The sequence below is a fragment of the Pezoporus flaviventris genome, unplaced genomic scaffold (genome assembly GCF_033815535.1).
Source record: "Pezoporus flaviventris isolate CSIRO_AGI_PZ_B2104156 unplaced genomic scaffold, CSIRO_AGI_Pfla_v1 ptg000002l, whole genome shotgun sequence".
Taxonomy (NCBI): Eukaryota; Metazoa; Chordata; class Aves; order Psittaciformes; family Psittacidae; genus Pezoporus; species Pezoporus flaviventris.
The window spans coordinates 42,690,540-42,714,303 of record NW_026892550.1 but is presented as its reverse complement, the minus strand read 5'-3'; the positions used below and the strand labels follow the sequence as shown (position 1 = coordinate 42,714,303).

General features: G+C 42.9%; 1 protein-coding gene across 3 annotated transcripts in view; it reads right to left on the bottom strand.

Moving 5' to 3' along the window:
- Positions 1-18,929, bottom strand: part of DCHS2 (dachsous cadherin-related 2) — a 112,371-nt gene extending 93,442 nt beyond the window's left edge. For 2 of the 3 annotated variants that reach the window (XM_061476177.1, XM_061476184.1), the window contains exon 1: positions 16,678-18,929. In XM_061476177.1, coding sequence (XP_061332161.1) covers positions 16,678-18,483 — 1,806 coding nt within the window. In that variant the 5' untranslated portion in view covers positions 18,484-18,929. The remainder of the gene's footprint in view (positions 1-16,677) is intronic. The other variant, XM_061476170.1, reaches the window with a different exon arrangement.
- Positions 18,930-23,764: the final 4,835 nt, after the last annotated feature.

Here is a 23,764-nt window from a genome sequence, read left to right as displayed (position 1 = left end):
TGAACCCCATTTTCATTATCTTTTAAAGAAGTAACACTACCACTTTATTTTTATTTTTTCAAAAGGATATGACAAGAGTCTTGAATGGACAAATTACTGTATACTTGGTAAAAAGCACAGAGATATTTAAACAGAAGAAATTGTTCTAGATGTATATGGTATTGAATGGGGCTATCAGCTTAACATCTACCTCTGGAAATAGGCCTTTTTACAGCAAGAAACAAAAATAGGCCAGCCTGCCTATCACTTTATCAGCACATCCCCTTCTATGATTTGCGACAAAAAATATGTACTACCTTAGAGGAAATCTCTTCCCTAAATTCTCCTTCTCCCTGAAGAATTTGTTTTTTAGATGATAGTTAATTCCACAATGGAAATTTGTATCAAACAGAAGTCTCATATACCTACGCTCTTATATTATTGTGTTTTAAACGACCAGAAAATACTGAGCACACAAAGTGCCTGTAACTGTGACTCTCTCCAAAAGATGATGCTGCAACCAATGCTCAGTCCCTGTCTCACAGCTAGGAGGCTATTCCTGTAGATCGGTATGGAGACCAGCATATTTAACGCTAAACATATGCAGCTTCACCTCATTACAAAACTATTTGCACAAATCCTTAACTTTGTAACACAACTGTTCTATTTGTAACACAACTTTGACCGTGTTCTATTACATACAAAAGGAAAACTGACACATTGTTTTGCTCTGAAAGCTTAAGTGAATTTCTGGCAGTTTCTAGAGCTCTACTTCAATCCTATCATGAACCATGTGAAACTTGCACAACAGCATTCATCCCCACACTAAAATGCTTTCTTTTTTGCTTTCAAGTATTCTAAGCACAGTAATCACAACACATTTGCAACACTACCCACACAAACCTAAAGACTCTGCAGGACTCTTTTCAGAGACAATTCAGCACATTCCCTTTGGCTCTTGTCATCTTTCTCTTCTGAATACCAAGTCATGATAAAGACAAAATACCTTTTTTTTTTTCCCTGGCTGATGACAGCTTAGTATTCCAGTCTCATCTCTGTCTCTATTAGTCTGCCTCCCTCTTATACTTTACAACTGTTTCTATCATTCATCAATACTTTAATGACTTGGGTATTCTTCTTTCCTCCCATTTGGTATATGCAACAGCAAAGTTATCAATGAAAGTAGGCTGAGTTACGGCCACCAAAGATCTCATACTCATACTTAGGAACTTCACAGACACAAGAGGAATAGAACGACGATGATTATTTTCCCCAATCACAGTTTTTATTTCTTGCTTTTTAGGGATGCATTTTATTTAATTCAATAATTGTTACCTCTAAAAGGGATTACAGATATTCTAAATATTCAGAAGTCCTGAATTTTCTAAAAAATTTTTAAAAATAGGATGAGGAATACAACAAACAACTGTATGCCTCTTGAAGCTCTCTGAAGGCTTCATTAACAATTCCACAGAAGAGCAGTTTTGGTACTGCACAGTGAGAATATCCAGGAATCTTTACTGTAAATTACCCATGAGCGTTGTCTGACATTTGGAAATTGTTTTATAAATATTGTTTATTCAATGAGTAACCCTCACACACACCATTTCCAGCCACACCACTCCAACCAGACAGAATAGCTGGCCGTTAAGAATAACTATGGCTTCATTGGGTGAGGCTGATTAAAGCCAGGAATGAGTTTTCTCCTGCTTATCCACAAGGAGAAAGTGTAGAGAGCAGAGGACATCTAAGCAAGAAAAATTCACTGAAAGTGGATAAAACATGAGCTCAAAAAGACTTGAAAGAAGGGCCTTCACAGGAGACAATCTCATTAATTTTCTGAGAGAAGAAAGAAGATGGGCTCTTACTTAGATGGAGACATGTAAGATTCGCTGAGAACAAAATGTGAGAAAAGCTTTGTTATGAAGAGCTGGAAGGTGCAGAAGCCAAGAGGAGCTGGGCTGAATCCCAACAATCACTTGGAAGATTTATGGTATCTCCAGAAGGTACTTAGAGACCCCACAGAGGTTCAGATTCCAGGGGGCTAAAGAATGAATGGCCTAACAAAATAAATCCCTAACATATCAGCCAGCAAAATGTCCTATCAGAGGAGGAACTCTATTTGCAACCCCAGTTAACCTGCATGTTATGAAAAAAACTCCACAAAAAAACCAAAAACACAGAATGAATTCTCATGCAAGCCTGTAAGCCAAGAGAAACAGAGATGGTTGGTCCTCAAGAGCAAGAAGATCAAATTTTAACAGCCGTTAAGTGCTGTTAAGTGCTCAGAGGCTACATTGTTCAGTGGAAATTTTTTTTTTCCAAGAATCACATGGAATAAAGCCAAGTACCTGCTATAGGCCTCCCTGGCACCAGGGTCACACTTTAAGATAGACAGAGATAATTATAATGTTCTTGGAGAAGGAATATCACCTGGAATCATTTATTTATGTGGGGCTTTAACTTCTCAGAGACTCACCAATCAATGAAAGTAACAAAGCCATTTGAGACGAATAGTTCAGACCATATAATTATAACTTAAATTAAATGACAAATAGGAATACATAACAAGGAATAATAATAATAAAAAAAAAAAAGAATAAACAACAGTCTGCATCTCAGTATTTTAAAGTGATAAATACATACTGTTAAAAATGAACCATTAACAAAGACTGTACATGAAAAAAGGGGGTTGGAAATGAAAGAAGTCTGGGACTTTAGTCAATCATGATAAAGATATATAGGTGTTTATGAACAGAAGAATATAAGCAGAAATCAGCGTGCTGAGAAGGTAGCGCACTGTTAAAATTGGGGTACCTTCCTCACTTCTTCCATCAGCAATGATAGTTGCCATCATAACTAAACAGTACAGGAATGGAAGTTATGCACCTTATAGTTAAAACTCAAACAGCATTCAAAGTGGGAGGAACAAACCTAGAACTATTAAAGAACTGACAAACAAAACTGCAAGTTTGCAGCCACAACCACTCTAGACCTTAACAAAACCATCTGTCTTGAAAATATAAAATGAAGGGACTACATTTAGAAAAGGAGAACAACTGAATGTGAACACTACAATCCTAGCAGCCTGACTGAAACAGATACAAAATAAAGAGAAGACAGAAAAGAAGATAAAATAAAACATTTTGCAAAGTACCTCAGTATCCTTCCAATAATGGATATTTCTAGATGCACAAGTCAGTCAATCTGGATTTAGTAAAGCGACCAATGGAAATCACAGTTCTTTACATTTTATTTAGTAGACAATGCATCTCTTAGTCAAAAGATCATATGGTAAGAAACTAGGTAAAGAAGAAATTAAAACATGCCTAGGGAAGTAACAAATAGTTTGGTTGTATTGATAACCAGCTTGTTAATTCTATTCATTAACCAGAAAAAAAAATAGCATAAGCCCTTCAACATTCACCAGTTCTTGAAACTAGAAAGCACTGTCGATGTAGCAGATCAAGAGGATCTTTATACAGAAAAGCTAGAAGACTGAAGTAATAAATGTAGAATGACAAAATATGAAATTACATACAAACAAAGTAGTATTTTTTCTGTAATCTGGGAATGTATTCCTTGGAAACTGAAGAGGATTAAAAAAATAAAAAATACATGGATGACTATGAGTCAAAGTGATCCAGCCTAAAACAAAGACAAGTGCAAACTGATTTAGGTGAGATATTACTAGCTAAATATTAATATTCCTGTGCAAACAACTTCTCAGTTCCCATTTGGAAAATACTGAGCACAAATGATGGAGTAGAGAGGACCAGTGGTCTAGCTAGAGCCAGAAACTTGATGGTAACGCCCGCCTGCCTGCCCATGTGTTTTAGAAGGTGCAGCAGTTCTGCTCTGCTTCCTGGAGATGTGGTGTTTGTGAGGGGAGGTGCAGTCACTGGGAGCCCTTGGGGATGGCGTTATTGAGATTTGTACCTGGTAATGCCCAGCAATGTTTCTAACTTTCATCCACGCTTTCTAGGAAGAACAACCACAGTTTAGTGCATGCTCACAGGCCTAAAACATGGCTTCTGTTATGAGCAATTAGTAAGAATAATACCATAGCAAAAAATTGAAGTCTCAAAAAGCATGCTTTAAGTTGCCTCCCGTAAGATACAGCAGACAACAGAAACCTTCCAGGAAACAAACTTTTTTTCAACACAGCATTTCAACAACAGTTTCAGAAACTGCAGGAAAACTTGTGTCCCATGACCACAGGATTTTGCAAATATATCACATGCTCTGGTCTATCTCCCAAATATTGGCTTGGGTTCTCTCTCCAGACAAACATTTCTGACAATTAAAAGCAGTCAGCCTTTCAAAAAGTGTGTTTCGACTGCTGTCAGGTCTTTTCCCCCTCCTCAGATTACAGGCACAAATGGAGATTAAAATTAAACCAAAAAAAAAAGGAGGACAGTAATTATTGATTAGTTCCATGAAATTCAAACCTTACTTCTTGAACTATGAATTACAAACCTAAGAGATTTTGGGCTTTTTCAATGGAAAGGGAACACAAAAGCAGCCTTGTATCAGAGCAAAATCATTGTAAGGCTGCAGCACTGCCAAAATTCTTGCTAAAGACATCAACTTCAAAGACACTAAAAAAAGAAAAGAAGAAACAAATTCCAAAATACGGAGTTTTACTTTATAGTAACAAAAGAGAGCAAACAAACAAACAAGAGAGGCCAAATATATGAGGTTTGCCTTCCTTTTTTCTTTTTAAAACCAGCATGAAATGCTCTTAGGTCCTTTAGAAAGTATACAAATGTAAGTCTAAAGGAGAAAGAATTTTCTAAGTTGTGACTTTGTTATCAAATTAAACTTGTGGTGGAAATAATGACTATAGTATTACTACTGATGGCAGCATATATTGTTTTAAAATATGTTACATTAAAAAGTTCTGTGCTCTGGGAAAGCAGGTCACATTTGTATTGGAGTTTATTTCATTTCATTCCCTTGCTCCTACAGCATCATGTACACCGTGACCTCTCTTCCCCTCAGAAACCCACAGACACACATTAAATTAGTTGGGATTTTCAAAATCCAGAGAACGTGAAAGCCCCCCAGAGAACAAGTCATGGCTGATTTCATTGCAGCTTGGGTTCCTAAGCTCCCTGCACACTTGTGCAACAAAAGCTTTTCTGAAAAGACCTTCCCAGTTCCCCACTGCCTCACAACTTCTGCAGCCATCAACTGGTGTGATGTTGTTGTATAGCCCTCCTATAGATCTACACAAAGCAGAAAGCAGGCAGGAATTACCAGGTTTGGTCACTTTTAAAATCCAGCATTACTGAATCTTGTATTCCAAGCCAATCTTCAATTTAAGCAACTTTTGCCCCATCCTAATTTTGCACCCTGCACTGGAGACTGGATTCTGATGGGGCTCCAAACATCAACTGACCCTTGTTACTAAAGGTGCTAAAAAGCTACCCCGCAGCCACACTAGAGTAACTACAAACGGAGCACAGCCTGCCCCAAGAAATCTGAAGTTCTCTCAGTGATTTCATTTCTCAATGTGCTGTAAAATCAAATTCCAGTTGATGTCTTCATGAGCAAGAGTACACACACAAAACACTCGAAACAGGAACCAACCTGCTGAAAACTGAGCAAGCACTGAGGTGGCACATTCAGGTTACTGCTCCCCTTCCCCTCAATGTCACTGCACATTTTTAGGTTTAAATTCTGTGTTGATATATTCTTGAGAATGTTTCTAATATTTTCTAATAGTACAGCAAAAAAAAAAATCTATAGAGCATGCACTTATGATACAATGTACAGCATCAGCATTAACAAAGGGATCCTTGCCTCAAAGAGCTTATTCACCTTCATTCCAAAGCATCTTAAGACAACTGAAAATCTTTTCAGCACAACACACGTTTTATTGAGTCCATGCCCACGTAAGTGAACATCATTCCTACAGAAATCTTTTTAAGCACCATACTGATAAAAGTACCAAACTGAAATGTATCCATAAAATTAGCTAATTAAAAATGTTGGGATTTCTCACAGAATCAAACTGGGTAAATATCCAAGGCAATAGCCTATCAAAAGAAGAATAATGTATCCCTAAGTAAAAATAATCAGGTGCCTATGCATCTATGGAAAATGTTTAATACCTAACTCCATTTGTGTACGGAAGCAGAGATAAAGATGTCAATATAACTGTGACTGACAACAGTCTAACAGAAAACACAGTTTCATACAAACAACAGGTCTATTATCAATGCTGCCACACCACAGAAGGACACCTGGGAGAAAAGGCTTTGTAAGTCACTACTCTGGTATGCCTGCACATAAGTTCAGAATTCAAAGCACCTACAAAACATAGCAGGAAAAAACTGAATGTGTAGTAAAAAATTGTATTTATTGGGGTTTTACACGTTTGAAAACAAAAGGTCACATAGAAGGTAATGTACCAGAAGCTGAATGCAGCAATTGCCAGCAATTACTCTGACTGGTAAGACACATCAGCTCCTTGGACTGTATTAAACCATATGTGTTTGCTTATAGCTGCTAAAAAATCAGGGCATACACAAGTTGTCTCGCATATGTTTAGTCGGGCATTAGTTAAAAAATCACCCTTCCTGTTACTCCTTTTCCAGTACCAGATGTAGGCACAAGCTAGTGGAAGTGGAGCAGACATAAGCATGACAACCTAATTCTCTGCATGAGGGAGGTAGCTGAGGACAGGGAGGGGGAAGGGGAGACATAAACACTTTACACAAGATCAGTGCAGGGGATTGAGACATCTGTCAAGGCTGGAAGTTAGTACATTTGCTTTTATTACAGCAAATATTGCTGGTAATGCAACAGTTTAATGCTTAAAGCACTGCAGCCTGTGAGCACAAGTAAATAGGCATGACAGTATCCTGATTTTTATTTTAAGTCATATCCAGCAGGAAATCGAGCTAGTAAAGTCTGGCATAAATGTAATGCTTGTTTTTCGTTCACTGCAAAGGAGAGGAAGAGACAGAACCTAAAGCTGCCTCTCTAATGCTGTACTTTCAGTTACAGAACAAAAACCTGTTCTGTACAACAGTGTTTCCAAACAAAGCACTATTTCAAAGTCTATAGATTTGACCCATTTAAAGTAACCAACATAACAAGGGAAGTGAAGGAAGTAAGGAAATAGGCACAAGACGAGATTGCAACAAAAGCTTTGTCCCTTAAACCATGTGTGGCTAACTCTCACTGCCAGATGAGTGAGGCTTTGAGTTGCACTCTCAAGTTTACCCACATAAAAAAAAAGCCTAGTTAAAATTTTCTTTACACTGCTTCATTTAAATGGGACTAAGTAAGGAATAGGAACTGACTTCATCCACAGCACAATTTCATCACTAATCATTCTACTTTCAAAAATAGTTCCTGCACCTACCCTGAAAACCATAACCAAGTGTCCTGTGTTCAGCAGCAGCATTTTCCTCCTTCTTGGTAGCTGGGGCAGTGCTGTGGCTTTGACTTTCGGTGTGGGAACAGTGCTGATAACACCAATGTTTTTAGTTATTGCTCAGTAATGTTTAGACTGGCCATAGGACTTCGTCAGTTTCATGCTCTGCCAGGGAGGAGCGGAAGCTGGGAGGAAGCAGAGACAGGACACCTGACCCAAACTAGCCAAAGAGGTATTCCATACCACAGCACGTCATGCCCAGCATATAAACTGGGGGCAGTTACCCAGAAGGGCTAGACCACTTCTCAGGTCAGGCTGGGTATCGGCCAGTGGGTGGTGAGCAGTTGTATTCTCTTCCCTTGTTACTTTCCTCATCATTAATTATTATTGGTGGTAGCAGTAGTAGTTTGTGTTATACCTTAGTTACTGGGCTGTTCTTAGCTCAACCCGTGGGAGTTACATTCTTTCCATTCTCCTCCCCATCCCTCTGGGAGCTGGGGGAGGAAGTGGGGGGAGTGAGCGAACAGCTGCGTGGTTTCTGAGTGACAGGTTGGGCTTAAACCACGACACCAAGTAATTATCAAGAAGATTAGGCAGAGGGTTTGCATCCAAGAATGGCCAGCCAGCACACAGGTCTTTACAAACTTTCTCTCTGCATTAGCAGTTACTGTAAATGCTGACAGTTACTACATTTGGCCATGTATGTGACAGAATACAACAGTTTAATCTGCTGCACATTTTATATATATATAAAATTATATAGACAAATTTATACAGGACAGCAGTTCAGTACAAAAAGGTGAGAAACAGCTGCACAACTTCTGTTGCAATGTTAAATATACCACTGCTGACCATGGTCTCCAGGCATGACGTAAATCCCTTGCAATTCAGCATTCAACAGAGAGGAATGATTTCACCTAAGTGTCAATGCTCCTGATTTTGTACAATTTTTTAGAGAGGAGTCTCAAAGAGCTTAAAACTGACTGCATGAACTGTGATTTATAAGTAGTACCTTAAAAATCTATTACTTCTCCCAAAACAAATACCTTTTTACACAGATTGGTAAACTTTCTTCATAGACTGAGAGCTAGGATACTGTTTTCTATCAATTCTATAAAATGTGAACTTTCTTCTGCTGCACCACCTTTGCAAACAAAGCTTAATTTTCTGTTTTCACCAGTGGCACATTTCAGCATTTGGCATTCAAGAGCTGCTGCTGTCCAAATGCTATTTTTTTATTTTTCAGCTAACAAGAATGAATCCTGGAAATGAGGTGGAGAAGTGATATAACAAATGTGTGAAATTATTAGTAGTCGGGACTGATCACTCTTCTTTCTTCAGGTTCAAAGCAAAAGGGCAATTTGTCATGGAGCAGGTAGCTGATCAGCACACCCCTTGCCACATTATGTTGTGGCTGATGATATTTGAGAAAAGCTGAGGGCTAGGTATGTATTCACTGAAAAAAAAAAAAATCATTTGGGGTTGCAAATACATAGAATCTGTCTTGCTTGGGGTGTCCTTGAGCTGAAAACAGCTTAACACCAAGAATCCATGAGGGAAAGACTTACATGTTTGCCTTGTTCTTACACTCTTCTGCATACAGTGTTAGCACCTATGAGAAAAAAGATATGGGAGTAGGAGGAATATTGGTGTGACACAATACGTACAAAGGCTCTTACATGTAACAGCTGTGCCAAGTGAGTTGTGTGGTATTTTCCCCCAAGTGTTTTGTTAGCTGATATCTGTGACTTCGTACTGTTGGCACCTGCAGCAGGATTTGGATAGTCAGTTTGACAGACAGCCCCACTGCTTGCTACAGCAGTGTTCATATTACTTACCGTTTTGCACTGAATGTGGAGTAAGGATTGCTCAGACAAACTCTATCCTTAATGCACTGCACAAGTTTTCCAAGCTATCTAAATGCACATTGAAGCCCATAAAGCTCCTGACTTGGTTCTAAATCAAATCCATGATTTTAAAAGAGAAATGAAGAGTGTGTAAATCATTGATGTTTTTTCAGCATGCAATTAGAAGCTTGTTTTCAAGAATGAATTGAACAGCAAAGTAAAATAAAGGGCTCATTCTGCAGCGTGTCAATCTGTTTGCACAGTAGGCTAGAAGTTAAAAGATTCGTAACTCATCTGTTTCCCAATGCTTTGAAGCCTTCCAGGAAAGACTAAGTATTCTGCTTATCTAGCAATTTATGAAAATCTATACATATGATAAACTGACATTAATATTTGATAAATGAACAGACAGGCTATACCCAGCCATTTACAGCTTATAATACACTTGAGCAAATTACTAATAAGACAAGTGCCAAAGTCAGCATTTTTTATATAAAGGTGAACACCAGCAAAACCCCTGCATTTCTGCATTGGAATGCTTTCCATCTGAAAGGGTTGTTCACAATCATTATTCCAGAAGGTCAGTCTCTATAAAGGAACTTTTGCTGGACACATAACTGAATTTGTTATGCTGCATAAAATTCTACAAAATTAGCAGCCAAAGGTATTCGAGGACTCTGTTTGCCCCTGGTCTTCCAGCTTATATTTTAATGCAGAGATCTCCGTGATATAAAGCACATGATTAAGACTATTTAATATTATTACTCCTCTTCCACTACTCCAAAGCTAGGGATACATCTGATTTCTCTAACAACAATACCTTTATCATGCATGTCTCTTTTCTCATCATGGCTACAGATCAAAGTATACACAGAATTTCAGACTCGGTCACGCACAAGCCTTCAAACTTTCCCTCTTCCCAGACCCAGCTTGCTGACATCAATTAAAAGACTTCCCTGAGAACTGGGGAAAAAAAGGTCATTTTCTGCAGTAATTTTAAAAATGTTTTTGTTCTCAAACTTTCACATGATTTTTAATCATCAAATAAAAACCAAATGTTTCCATGTCAATGTTTTTGATGTTTCCATGTTTCATGTGTTCTCTAAGTGGTGGGTTACTTAGCAAACAACTGTACATTCAGTACATGGAAGAGGAGGAATTACTTACCTCCAGAGATCTGGGTTTTTTCCGGGTGTTGAATACTGAAAATTTAACACTTGCCATGTTTAAGAGTAACTACAAACTAAAAGCAGCAAATGTCAGAGGCTTCCACCTCCCATTTATCACATCCTTTCACTTTCAGGATCAGAGTGTTTACATCTGCAAGCATCCATTCACTGTTGGATGCTGGTATTGAAAGGATTCCATCAAAGAACAGACTCTCACTCTTAGAAACATTTCAATTATTAAACGGAAGGGTTTTCCTATTGTTAAAAACCTAGAAGGACACCACAATTAGTATTCTTAAGCAAAAGAATATGTAGAAATTCCATTCATGTAAAGCTACTAAAAAATAATTATTAAAATAATATATTTCCTTTTCTGATTCTTTTTTTCAATTTTCCTCCTGTCATGCAATCAGCAGCTACTGCACACATTCAAAGAGACATTTATTTATATCTGAGCCCAGACCATCCACACTTCCAAAACTACATATTAACAGATTGCAAAAAGTTGTGCACAGCCATAACAAGTAATTTGATAGCCACAAAGGTATTAGAATCTACTGAGAATCTACTGAATGGCTTCTGGAGTGAAAAGGGAAATTAGTTGTGAATTTAGAAAGAAATAATTGTTACAAAATTATAAATATATACATATACCTAACAGATAAATGATGACATGTTAAATGCTTTCAGGCTCAGTAAAATAATAACATGAATTGGATGAACAAATAAATAGCTCTGCATTATAGTTACAGGTTAGATGATAAATTTCTTTGCTGTAACTGTAGTTCAGCCTGGTGTTTGGTCTTCCTGTTGTCAATTGAATTAGCTTTAAAACACGGTAGCATTCTAAGTCAACAAACAAAATGTGTCTTTTCTGCAGCTGACTTCTTTAAATCAGATGCAGTGAACATTAGACCTGGAAATGTCAAGACAACAGAGGAATGCATGGATTGATCTCTTCTGGCTTCCTGTTTTAATTCTAAGTAGGATGAGTTGGATTTTATAGCTTTCTATAACTTACGTGAACCTAGTTTGCTGGCTTCATTTCTGATTTCAGAAATTGCAGTGTGAACTAAATGATCCAGTACCATAGCCATCAGAGAAAGGACTATCCTTTTAGCTCATTGCTTCAACTTTTAGTGAGAGAAAAGGAAGGAAAATGCAGTCTCCAACCAATGCTGCTTCCTGCTCAGCAGCTCAATAACAAATGAGTCTCTGAGTTTCCATCCCTCACAGTAGGGACATCAGTATCAGCAGTATTCTCCATCACTTTTTATCCTCTTAGTTTTCTTTTTACTGCTGCAGAAGGCAGAGAATAATTCAGAAAATATGTATTTTAAAATGTCTTATTTAGAACACTCTCGTGCTGCAAGTACCTCTTGGAAATGTGAATTTCATGTAAGAATGAACAACTTCTCTCAAATATGCTAAGCACTTACAAAGTCCTCAGAACCCATGCATTTTTCTTACATATGTTATACCTTTAAATATTACCTTCTAAACCCACACAGGTCTATTATTCCATGATTTCTGATATACCTAAGTTAGCTTTAAGAGCTTTAAACAAAATGTTTCTTTGCTGGCATTGCATTTTCAAACGCCCCACAATCTTAGCATCAGAAAGTCTGTTATTTTAAAATAAAAGGAACTGAGGAGCTCTAACCAGTGAGTTAAAACAGCCTCCTTAACAGACCTGAAAAGTGCAAGTTATCCTAACAGTGAAATTCATATGGGTCTTTATCATTTGAGAGAGAACATATGCTTTTCCACTTCCTCTGCTCTGTCAGAGATGACTCTAAAGCAAATAAACATGTATTTTCTAATAAACCATAAAATAAATTTAGTAAAAAACTACAGACATGACTGTTACTAATTCATGAGGATTAAAGTTCTCTTCCAAGTTGCAGTTACAGGTACATAAGTTGTTATAGTTTTCGTAAGAACCCATGCAGAGGATAAAGTGAATGACATTTATACCACAGAATACCTTACACGCTACAGCAGCATACCCCAGCAGTGGAAGTAAGTTTAACCTACAAGCCCCAGACAGATATAGGAGTACTATACTGTATAACACAAAATAGGCACTTTCATTAAGTTTAAAATCTGAGTTCACCTGAGAGCTGCCTCAGTCACCAAATCTCTAACTATGAACTCTGCACAGCCCAGTAAGGGAGAAAAACTCTTTCATTCAGGAATCCCTGGAGGATACAAAATAGAATGGGGTTTCACCCCATCAGGGTGAAAGCTGCCACACAAGGAAAACTGGTGCCAACCTATGTGCTGAATTATTTCTCTTTATGGCAAGTTTTAGCCTGCTGCAATGGGGAGGTGGGGGGAGGGAGGAGGATAGAAATACAATATATTGCCGCTTTAGGTAGAATACCGAAAATCCTGACAAACCTGGCTACTCAATACTATAATTTGGAGACATATTATACAGTGAGTATTAAGCAGCACTGCTATCACCAAAAAAGCTTGAAAATAAAATTTGTAATCAATCTATTGAATTCAACGTATGTTATCAAGGCAGGTCTACAGAAAAGCTTTATTCCTTAATTTACTCATACGATTAAGGGAATGGCTCAGAAAAGAGACACTGTCACACTCCTCACTCTTGGGTCATAGAGGTGCAATCATCACAGAGGTATACATCATCAGATGCTAAATGCAGCTGGATTTCCCAAGCTGACAGCAAGGAGTGCAGAAATAGGACATAACATTGATCAACAGTCCACAGGCATTTGTAATCATGTTTGTCCTTGAGAATGGGGTGAAAGGTGTAGTGAGAAAAACAGGAGAAAGCCCAAGGTGCTCTCACACATTCCTCTAGCTTATTGCCTTTCTAGGTCATGCTGAAGATCTTCAGGAAACAGATACATATTATGATGAAAGTTCATTATAACAATTGAATAACTAATTCATCCGTAAGGCCAATGACCACTCAAAACCAACATACAGTATCTCTTACATGAAGAAACAGGATGTTGATGTACCTGCAAAAATCAAAGAGTTAATAAAACATCTGCTAACATCACATCACACAGAGTGCTTCTGCTGCTTCCACTTTAGTTACTGCAAATTGCCTTGGTCTACAATTTCTTTCCAACTGTGTTCATCTTTTCCTCCCTGTGCCTGTATCTTTTTCTCATTTGCTGCTTTTTAATCCTCCCAGCAGTAAAGCCTAAATTTTAACAAAGGTGTGTCTGTAACGACCAGTAATAAACCACAAGTTTAGCATCCAAAAATGGACAAAAACATGAAAAATGCTGTCCGTGTCTTCAAAAATCTGCTTATGTGTTTCACACCTGTGCTCCAGTTTCTAATATTCGATAACTCATTACTTTCCCATTGATTTTCCCTTTTCTTCATTTAGACTTTCTCCCATTTTTCTGCTCAGATTTCTGATCTCCACCTGCATTATTTTCCCCACTAATGCAATTATTATATTGCCACATGTCTTCCTTGTATTAGCTGATCCAAACAAATTACACCTATTTCTCAGGATGCATATTCTCACTTACTGGTCAATCTGCACTGGAAAGAAGAGCTTTTGTCAACACAGAAAAACACACGTATATGCCTGGAATGAAGTAGTATTTCCAGAAGTGCTGAAAACTATATCTCCTAAGTGCACAGCTAATGTTTCTCAAAGGTGAATTCCTACAGATTAGGAGAAACTGGTAAAAGACAGACAAATGCAAGCTAATCCACTTCACAGATCTAGTCCACATTATGGACTATACTGGGGGGGGGATGGGGAGGTAAACTAAATAATAATCACAGCAGGAGTAAAAGATTTCCCAGAAGGAAAGAAATCTATTATAAATATGCAGTCAAGAACATGAGTGAATAAACTGTGGCTGGGCAAAGCTACAGCAAAAGCACTAGTACAGAAAGCTCTGGACACACCACCTATGAAGCATTGGTTTGTCACTAGCTGGTCCCCAAGCAAAGGTTATTCATGAGCAAGAGCCCAGCAATGCACTAGTGCAAGAGTCCCTCTGCTTACGGAGGGGAAAGACTGGAAGCTTTAGAAGACATCCAGCTACTATGATTGCAACCAAAGCACTGAACAGAACAGAAATGTTTCTCACAAATATGTGATAACAACCTCAGACCTCTTCCAACACCCTCCAGGTTGTGGAGCAGAGGAAGCTAAGAGACATGAATAGCCTCCTTTGGTGTCTTGGATTATTTCCAGTTCTCTAGGAGCAACATTAACACAGTCTGTGATTACCTCCTCTCCATGCTAGCTTTTAAGTTCAAGAGCCCAGTTAGAGACAGGACTCATACCACAGACTCTGAGTATGACTTGGCAGGACCAAAACTTATTCTCTTCATTCTTATCATTAGCTGCAGCTCCTGAAGCTAAATGAATATATAGAATGATAAATAAATGAAGACAACCTGCTTCATGATAGCTTTTCTTGCTTACAGTGAGAGCAATCAACCATTGGAATAATCTCTCCAGGGAAGTGGAGATTATCCAGGCGTATTCCCCAACACTGGACACTTTTAAATTCAGCAGGACAGCATGCTGGGATATCTAGTTTAGGTCGTGCTTTGCCTAGAAAGGTTGGACTAGATGACGCTCAAGGTCCCTTCCAACCTGGCATATGATCCTATTATACATTTAAATCTAAAAAGGTGGGTTTGTTTAAAACTTAACCCTACTATATCATGCAGTATAAAACCTGGATATTACTCTGATGATCCAGGATTAACCTGCAAGTAAAAACACCAGTTTCCTTCCCTGTCAGTCCATGGGGTGCTCATTCACTCTTTGTCTACGCACGTCTCCAGTGTCTCATTTTGTTCACCTTTGGCCTTAATTCATTCAGCCACCAGGACCTAACTATTTCTTTCTACTCTCTAAACAGGATTACAGCAGCACAGTGACACTTTCAAAATCCAGTACATAACGGATGATATCCATAGTTTATGACACCTTTAACCTGATAGACAATCTGCATTATTAATGTACCAAAACCTACAAGAAAAAGTAAAGCCACAATCACCGTTTATTTTCTTTAAAATGCTCTAGGAATCCTTCAGGATGCTTCCATCTGATTAAATCAAAAGAAATCACTATTCACCAACCCCAGCCATGCATCAGGCTGTGGCAATGCACCCCCATAGCTTCCATCCTGCTGCATTTCAGCACCACGGACATTCACGCCTGAGCGCATGTTTACACCCACACCACCCTTATCTAAAACAAATGAAGCTGGCCACCCAGAGCTAAAGAGAGAATGAGTTTTCTTCAAAAGCACTGAGAAAACACAGTGCAGCTCTCCCGAGGTCTCGTTAAACATGCTTTTCCCCCAGATCTGTGTACATTTCTGCACGAACTCTGAAACACTGGTACCTCCTCCTAGGATCAACTGCTGAGAATTTGCTACGAGTGGAAAAGACTTTGCTCAGTTTACAGGTATAAGTTCCAAAATGCCCTCACAAGGTAAAAGCAACAGGGCTATCTGGCAACTCCTAGCTCTGCAAAGCCTCTATTCAACTGCACCTGCAAAGAATAAAGGTTTTTTGTTGTTGTTTTTTTTTAACGTACAAGTAGGAAGCTTTTCTATTAATCAATTGCTGTGAAGGTGGAGTGAATTGATTATCAATAAGAAGTTCTTCACTGTGTGGGTGGTGAGGCACTGGCACAGGTTGCCCAGAGAAATTGTGGATGCCCCACCCCTGCAAGTGTTCAAGGCCAGGCTGGACTGGGCTTTGAGCAACCTGGTCGACCGGAAGGTGTCCTTGACCATGGTAGGGCGGTTGGAACCAGGTGAATTTTAAGATCCCTCCCAACTCTAACTGTTCTATGATTCTACGATTAGCAGAAAGCTCTTGAAATACTGCAAGTCCCAGAAGCACTTAAAATTTAGGAAAAAGAAATCCCAACCAACCAACCAAAAAAGCCCATCCAGGTCTGTCTGTGTTAACTTGCCTGGCCTCCTCTCTGTTCCCGTGTGGATCACACTGACCCTCAGAGATGGGTCTTACTGGTTTTGCTCCGAGGACTACCTCAGGTCCTCAAACCCTGAGGAGCACAGGAATTTAACACTCTTTGAGAGCAAACGCTTGAGTCCCTCTGAAGGCCTAGCTTCTGTGCCCACTGCCCGCTCAACAAGTTCTCCGGGACACGGAACGAGGGTTTAGTGGCACTCCCGGAGGTTACGGCAGCGACTGCGCACCGACTGCGCTCACCAGCCGCGCGGGGCGCCGAGGTCGCCACCCCGCACCACACGAAGGCTCCGTGCCACCCCGCCGGGCCCGGGGAGGAGCTCACCTGGAGGAGGCAGCGGCCGGGCGCGGCGTGTTCGGGCAGCCTCCCGCGGTAGACCTGGCGCTCGAAGCGCGGCTCGTTGTCGTTGGCGTCCTCGACCCGGACGCTGAGGCGGCAGGCGGCGGCGCGCTGCGGATGCCCGCCGTCCCGCGCCACCACGCGCACCTCCAGCGCCGCCTGCCGCTCCCGGTCCAGGCGGGCGCGCGTGCTGACGGCGCCGCTCCGCGCGTCGATGCGCAGCAGGGCCAACGCGGCCGGGTCCCCCTCCAACGCGTACCGCACCTCCGCGTTGGGCGAGCCCGGCTCGTCCGCGTCAGAGGCGCTGAGGCGCAGCACGGCGGTGCCGGGGGAGGCGGCTTCGGAGACGGCGGCTCGGTAGTGGGGCTGCGGGAAGGCGGGCGCCTCGTCGTTGAGGTCGGCGACGCGCAGCAGCAGCGGCTCCTCGGCCGAGAGCGGCGGGGCGCCGCCGTCCGTGGCCACCAGTCGAAGCTCGTACAGGTCGCGGGTCTCGCGGTCCAGCGGCCCCGCAACGCAGAGGAAGAAGATGCCGACGCCCGACGGCCGCAGCGCGAAGGCGCCGTCGCCGCCCAGCAGGGCCAGCGCGATGCCGCCGCCGCCGCCCTCTTCCGCGCCCTCCTCGTCCGCGTCCGAGACGGAGACGCGGGCCACATAGTCGCCGGGGCGCGCCCCCTCGGAGACCCACGGGCCGCCGCTCTCGGTGAGGTAGAGCAGGCGGATGGCAGGGCGGTTGTCGTTCACGTCCAACACGGACACGGAGACGAGCGCGCTGGAGACCTCGGGCTGGGCGCCGCCGTCCCGTGCCTCCAGGACCAGGCGGTGCAGGGCCCGCGCCTCGCGGTCCAGCGGGCGGCGGAGGCGCAGCACGCCGCTGCGCTCCTCCACCGCGAAGTAGCCGTCGGGGTCGCTCTGCCGGCGGTTGATGGAGTAGCGCACCTCGCCGTTGGGGCCCAGGTCGGGGTCCGTGGCCCTCAGGCGGCAGACCGAGGTGCCCGGCGGCGCGTCCTCCCGCAGCCGCGCCCAGTACTCGCTGCGGCTGAAAGCGGGCGCGTTGTCGTTCTCGTCCAGCACCCGCACGGACACCCGCAGGCGGCCGCGGCGCCGCGGGCTGCCTCCATCCCACGCCTCCACTACCAACCGGTGCGCGTCCGCCCGCTCCCGGTCCAGCCGCTGCAGCAGCACCAGCTCCAGCGGCTCCGGCCGCCCGTAGCGCAGCTGGAAGAGCGGCGGCTCCCCCGCCGCGCTGCCCTCCTCCAGCAGGGCATAGCCCTGAGTACCGAAGCGGCCGGCGTCGGGGTCGCGGGCTGCCGGGAGGCGGAAGGCGGTGCCGGGCGGGCTGAGCTCTGAAATGTTGAGCTGCAGGTAGTCCCGCGGGAAGCGCGGCGGGTGGTCGTTCACGTCAGTGACCGCAATCTCCACCTGCACCACCTCGCCGCGCAGCGTAGCCGCCGCGAAGCTATAACGCGCCCGCCGCTCCCGGTCCAGCCGCCGAGCAGTGCGGATAACTCCCGTCTCCGGCTGGACGTGGAAGTCCGCTAGTACCGCCGACTCGCCGCTCCCCTCCGAGAGCAAGAACCCGCCCGGCGGTCCCGCGCCTGGCGGCAGCCCCGCGCGAATGTCCCCCACCAGCGTCTCGGCCGGCAGCCCCTCGTCCACTGTCAGGCTGAGGTTGTACACCGGCGCCGTACCGCCGCACGCCGCGCACAGCCACAGAGGTACCAGCAGCGCCAGCGCCCGCCCCGTCGGGGGACCGCCGCCCCGGCACCTGCCGCCCCGCTGCCGCCGCGCCATGCCTCGTAGCTAAGCCGGCATCGCGGGCAGCCCGCGCCGCGCCGCTCCCCTCAGCAGGGCAGGTGGCTTCGCCCCGCTGCCGCGCGAGGAAATCCTACAGGCCGCCGCTGGTGCCGGGAAGGACAAGCCTGTGCGAGGAGGCGGGGAGGGCGGCTCCCACCGCTACCGCCCGGCGCAGCCCCCGCCCCGCCGCCCCCGCTGCGCTGCCGGGACATCGCCCGTCCCGCCCCTTCCCCGCGCCCGGGGCTGGCGACCCCCGCGTGCACGTGTCGAGCAGCGTTTGGAAGACTCGGAGGAGGCTTCGCCGATACTGATTCCTCGGGGAATCAGCTGCTGAGGGTGGGAAAGCGGTGGCCAGCGCAGGTGACATGCCGCATGAAGGTAGGGACTTTAAATGGGACAGAAATGTGCGAGGATTAACGGGGATGCCCAATTGAGCAAGGAATTTTCTCACCTTAATAACGTTGTCCTCGCTTTCCATGTAAAGGCTTGCTTGCTATCCTAGCATTAGGTCAGTAAATGGTGCTTGGCATGGCAGGGAAGCATTTACTATAAATAAGCTTTAAGTAGAAACTTCATCAGCTTCAGGGAGACCAGAATTTCTTTCCCTTTTCACTGTTCCTGACTCTCATATCTAATTGGGAATGGTCTGAGGATGAATTATTGTTTCTCCAGTGACAGTGAGAATATACAGCATCATATAAACGCTAAGTACCAACCATCCATCTTTCCATGAAAGCTTAGTAAAATACTTCAGCATTTACCAGTCTCTTGCTGTTCCCACTGGTCCTTTGCCAAACTTAATTTCACCTTTATGGCAAAAGTCTGACAGTTGGTCATAGAAAAAAAAGTAAATTCATCCTAGGACAGACAAGGAAAATCAGGGCAAAGACAATAATGTAGCAGGAGAAGTTGCTGTAGCTTGCTCCTCTCTTACAAAGGGGCACTAGGGAGGGCAGCTGGTTTGCTGTTTGCCGTTTTTCAAGTCATGGAAGATCTACCCAAGTCCCACTGCCAGAGCACTGGTTTCCCGAGGAGGGGACAAAGCCACTGTAACAGCCCTTGATGTATCCACACAGGGGAGAAGTGTTTTTTCCGACACTGCTGGGACCCAACAATTCCACGTATCCAAGTAAGCAGGAGATCTGGGTTCTGAAGTAAGGCAGGAAGTCTTAGCGCATGTGTGTGTCTGCATGCATGGAAGGGGAGACACAAGATGTTATCCACTGTCTCTGACTTGCCTCCCTTGCAAGAGAGATAGGGCTGAGCAAAAGATAGCTTTTGTAAAACCTTCTTAGACACATTCTGAGAAAGTCTCTGTATATTTATATACTATGATAATTACAAGCATAGAAGCAAGAAGGAAACACTGAGGACCTTGCCAGTTTCATTCATATTCATTGAGAAAACACATGGATCCTCCCCAAGTCACAGATGTTCAGCATGAAAATGCCTGAATTCCATTGAATCACAGCAAGTTTGGAAAAACAGCCATGTCCCATGCAGCCCATGCAGTCACTAAGAAAACATGTGAATCATGTTCAATCAGGCACATTCACTGCAACACTAAGCAAAACCTTCTGTTGCCAAGGTCAGGCAGTGCCTAAAGAGCAAAGTTCTGTATTCAGATACAGCATGCATCGAGATAGGGGGGAAAAAGTAAGATGAATGCAGTTATCTGTGGTTCTGGCAGTACTCACTCATGTGTTTTGTGAGACCAGGGTGCTTTAGCAGTTTTGTAACATGGGAAGTCAAAAGCACTGTCCAGCTACAAGATGTTTCCAGAAATACCACATCTTTGGGACACTATAGATGTTCTTTCTACTGCGCATATGAGCCTTGCCTTGTAAGTGTTCTTCCACCTTCTTCGTTTTTCTGCCTTCTCTGAGCCTTTTCTTCTTTCTATTGTTCCCTTCTTAAGCTTTTTCTCTCCCTCTCTTTTACCATGTTCATGACCTCATTTCTTCCACAAATCACCACCAGAAGTTTTTAAATCTTGAGGAGATGTTTGCGGTCTCCTGGATATATTTAGCTACCCCTGCTGTTCCCTTTTTTCTCTGTGACATGGTGACCTACACAAAAAAGACAAGTCCCATCACGTAAGACTTGAAGGGAAGCTGCCGCAATGACATTATAACAAAGGAAGCAAGGGTGCAAAGTTCTAGTGCACTAGCTACCTCCTTGCATCCTCAAGCGGTCTCTCTTAGTGAAGACACTTGCTAACTCCTCAGATCTACCAAGCCTTTTAGTGTAAAAAGCGGACAGGAGCACAGCCTTGTTTGAAGGAAGAGGATGTGTGTTAGAGTGTGCTAAATGCCTGTCCACTACAGTTTAGAAGGGACCATCTGTGAGCCAGCATGCTCAGTCAGATAGCAGTCACCCATCTCTTCTCCCATCCCTTTCCTAAAGATGGCCACCTCTGACTTGGTAGGCAGGTGAACAACATGTGGATCCACTTTCAAAACACTGAAGTTTCCAGCCCTTCCTCTTTGCTGTTCTCCATGTGCAAGGCAGAGAACTGATGCTCCCCAAGCAGCTCTGAATGCCAATTCAGCTGTCCTTGTGGCACAGACCCAACCTCTAGGAAAGGAGAAAGGCAGGAAGCTGGAAGGCGATAACTGCATCAGCTGCTCAATTTTAATCATCCTGTATTTGTAAATCAATATTTTCTGTAGCTTGATCCTCCCTGGATTAACAGGAAATTTTTTCCTTTAAGGAGAATTAAACTGTAGCAAACTAAAGCTGTGGTACAATTCTAGCACACAAAAAATTACTGAAACAGAGATAGTGTTGTTCTTACCATGAAGGTGCATCATAATTCCAGTTAATTCTACCTACAAACATTGCCTTGCCCACGCAACAGCTGTGGCAGCTTAAGATGTGACCTTCCCGCACTGAAGACAGAGATGGCAGAGGTGGTAAAGCAGCATGACTGCTTCCTTCTTCTGCAGCTCCCTGGCTCGCTGCACATCGTCTTCAGCAGCAGCAGCAGTAGTAGTTCAAGCCAAACCAGCTGACTCGGGTTTGACGCAGGGTGGGAGAGAGACAGGATCCATTCCAGCACTCATCGGATGGGCGGTAGCAGCCAGCTGAGGGCAGAGAGTGGCTAAACTGCTCCAGATAGAGCTGAAGCAAATAACATGAAATAAATAAGTCTTTCCATGAAGTTATTTCCTGTGCTGTTTGAAGGCAGTATGGGCTCAGCTGCTAGTTACTGCCTTTCAGCCAGCAGGCACCATGGTTCCATTTCTGCCTGCCAGGTGGTGTTCCCTGATCTTCCTTGGGTTTACTTGTAGGGTCAAAGATTAGTTTAAGCAACACTGAAACAATTATTTCTGTTAAACCCAGTGATTTTTTTTTCCCCTGTGCTGGATTACAGAGATCCCATATAAATCAGTTTTCTGGCAAAACTGTGGGGTGAGGAAACACTAATATCTTCAACTATTGCAGCTGGATCTAAGAAACGACGTCTGCCTACAGCCTTACTGGTTGGGGTCACAACATATATTCAGCCTGGAATATATGATGTATGGAGAAAGCGTTAACTTTGCAGAGCATCAGGTGTTTCGTTATTTATAGCTCCCCAGGCACACGTATATTGATTTCAGCAACACCTCTTTGAAGGAGTGTCAGCTGCACAAAAGATTTGCTGGTGACCCAATGAAGCCTGGTCACAGTTGCTATAATAGAAAGCTATGCGTAGGACTGGTTTCCTTATAGATGCAGTGAGATGTAGAGGTTTTTTTGTTCGTTTTTGTTTGTTTTTTTCTGGTAGCCATCCCCTTCACTCTTGATCACAAAGTAGTTTGCAGAACTCATTTTGCTGTGGAACAGATGCTTGGCCTTCACTGATGAAGAATCATATTATTGCTAGAATCTGGCTGGAAATAATGTACTGAGTCTGTCCTGAAAGGTAGGAAAGACTTCCAGAAAAGACTGGTTTGAAAGTTATGAAGCTATGGGACAGGTAGTAATAGTGGCTTCTTTTTCCTTTTGTTCTAGATGTATTTTGGATGCTTTTGCCCCTCCTGTGGAGTGGATTTTGCTGCTGCTTTCTGTGGGTAATCATTTCAGAATTTGTTGCTCAGATATAACTGCCTAAGTAGGGCTACCCAGATCAATACTTTCAGATTAACCTTATTTCTAGTTCACTTATCTCATATGCTATCACCCAGGCCTAATCATCTGTCCTGATGTTGTGCTTCTGCCTTGTGGATCTTCATTAGTCTCTTTGCCGTCAACTCTGTTTAGCTTCAAACTGAGTGTCACATCACTTGTCCGGATGACTACTCAAATATATTTGTATCTGCCTGGAAAATTTGAATATGTTCTTTAACTCATGTCATTTTAATCCCACTATCCCCTGCAGGTTGAAGACATTTCTTGTTATGCATAAAACAAACCTGATAACTTTTTATGGATAAAGTTTCTAGAAAATATCAAATAAAATACGAAAATAAATGTTAACAGAATTTAATTAGATACTACTAGATAAGATAGGGCTTTTGAGCTACCTTGATTAGTGGAAGGCGTCCCTGCCCAGGGCAGAGGGTTTGGAACTAGATGAGCTTTAAAGTCCCTTCCAACTCAAACCATTCTATTTATACTTTAGAGTGAGGTGTCTCTGACAATGCAGGGGGGTTGGAACTAGATGATCTTAAGGTCCTTTCCAACCCTAACTGTTCTATGATTCTATGATTCTGTGATTTTATGATTCTATAATAGGTGTGCATTCAGATTTTGACATTCTAACCATTTTTAAATACATATTTACATTTAGTTTGTGAACTTAGCCACAGATCTTACTACTCTAGCAATGGGATTTATACAAAAGTAGAAAACCCTGTTTTTGATTGCTGTTGACTTCCTCATGTGATTTGCAATCTATATCACTATTCACATATTGTGAATTTATCTTTAAAACATATCTTTAAAACAAAACATATCTTTAAAACAAAACACATCTTTAAAACAAAACAAAAAGACTTCTTTCTTTTGCTATCTATCATTCTGACAAGCTGATGCAGATTTGAAACAATCCCTTTAAGACAGCAAATGGTTCACCCTTTTGGGACAGAAATAAACACAAAAGAACTTCCCCCTACACTGGGTTACATTCACATAAAGCTGTCTTTTGCCATCTGCTTGCCACCACTGAATCAAGAGCTTAGTGGTCTCTCTCCAGCTCAGAGGTGAGCTCCAGAAAGCTTGATAAAACATAGTTCCAGGTTGGATTTAATACTCTCTTAATAAAATACCTCCCTTGACTACTGTGTTGAGT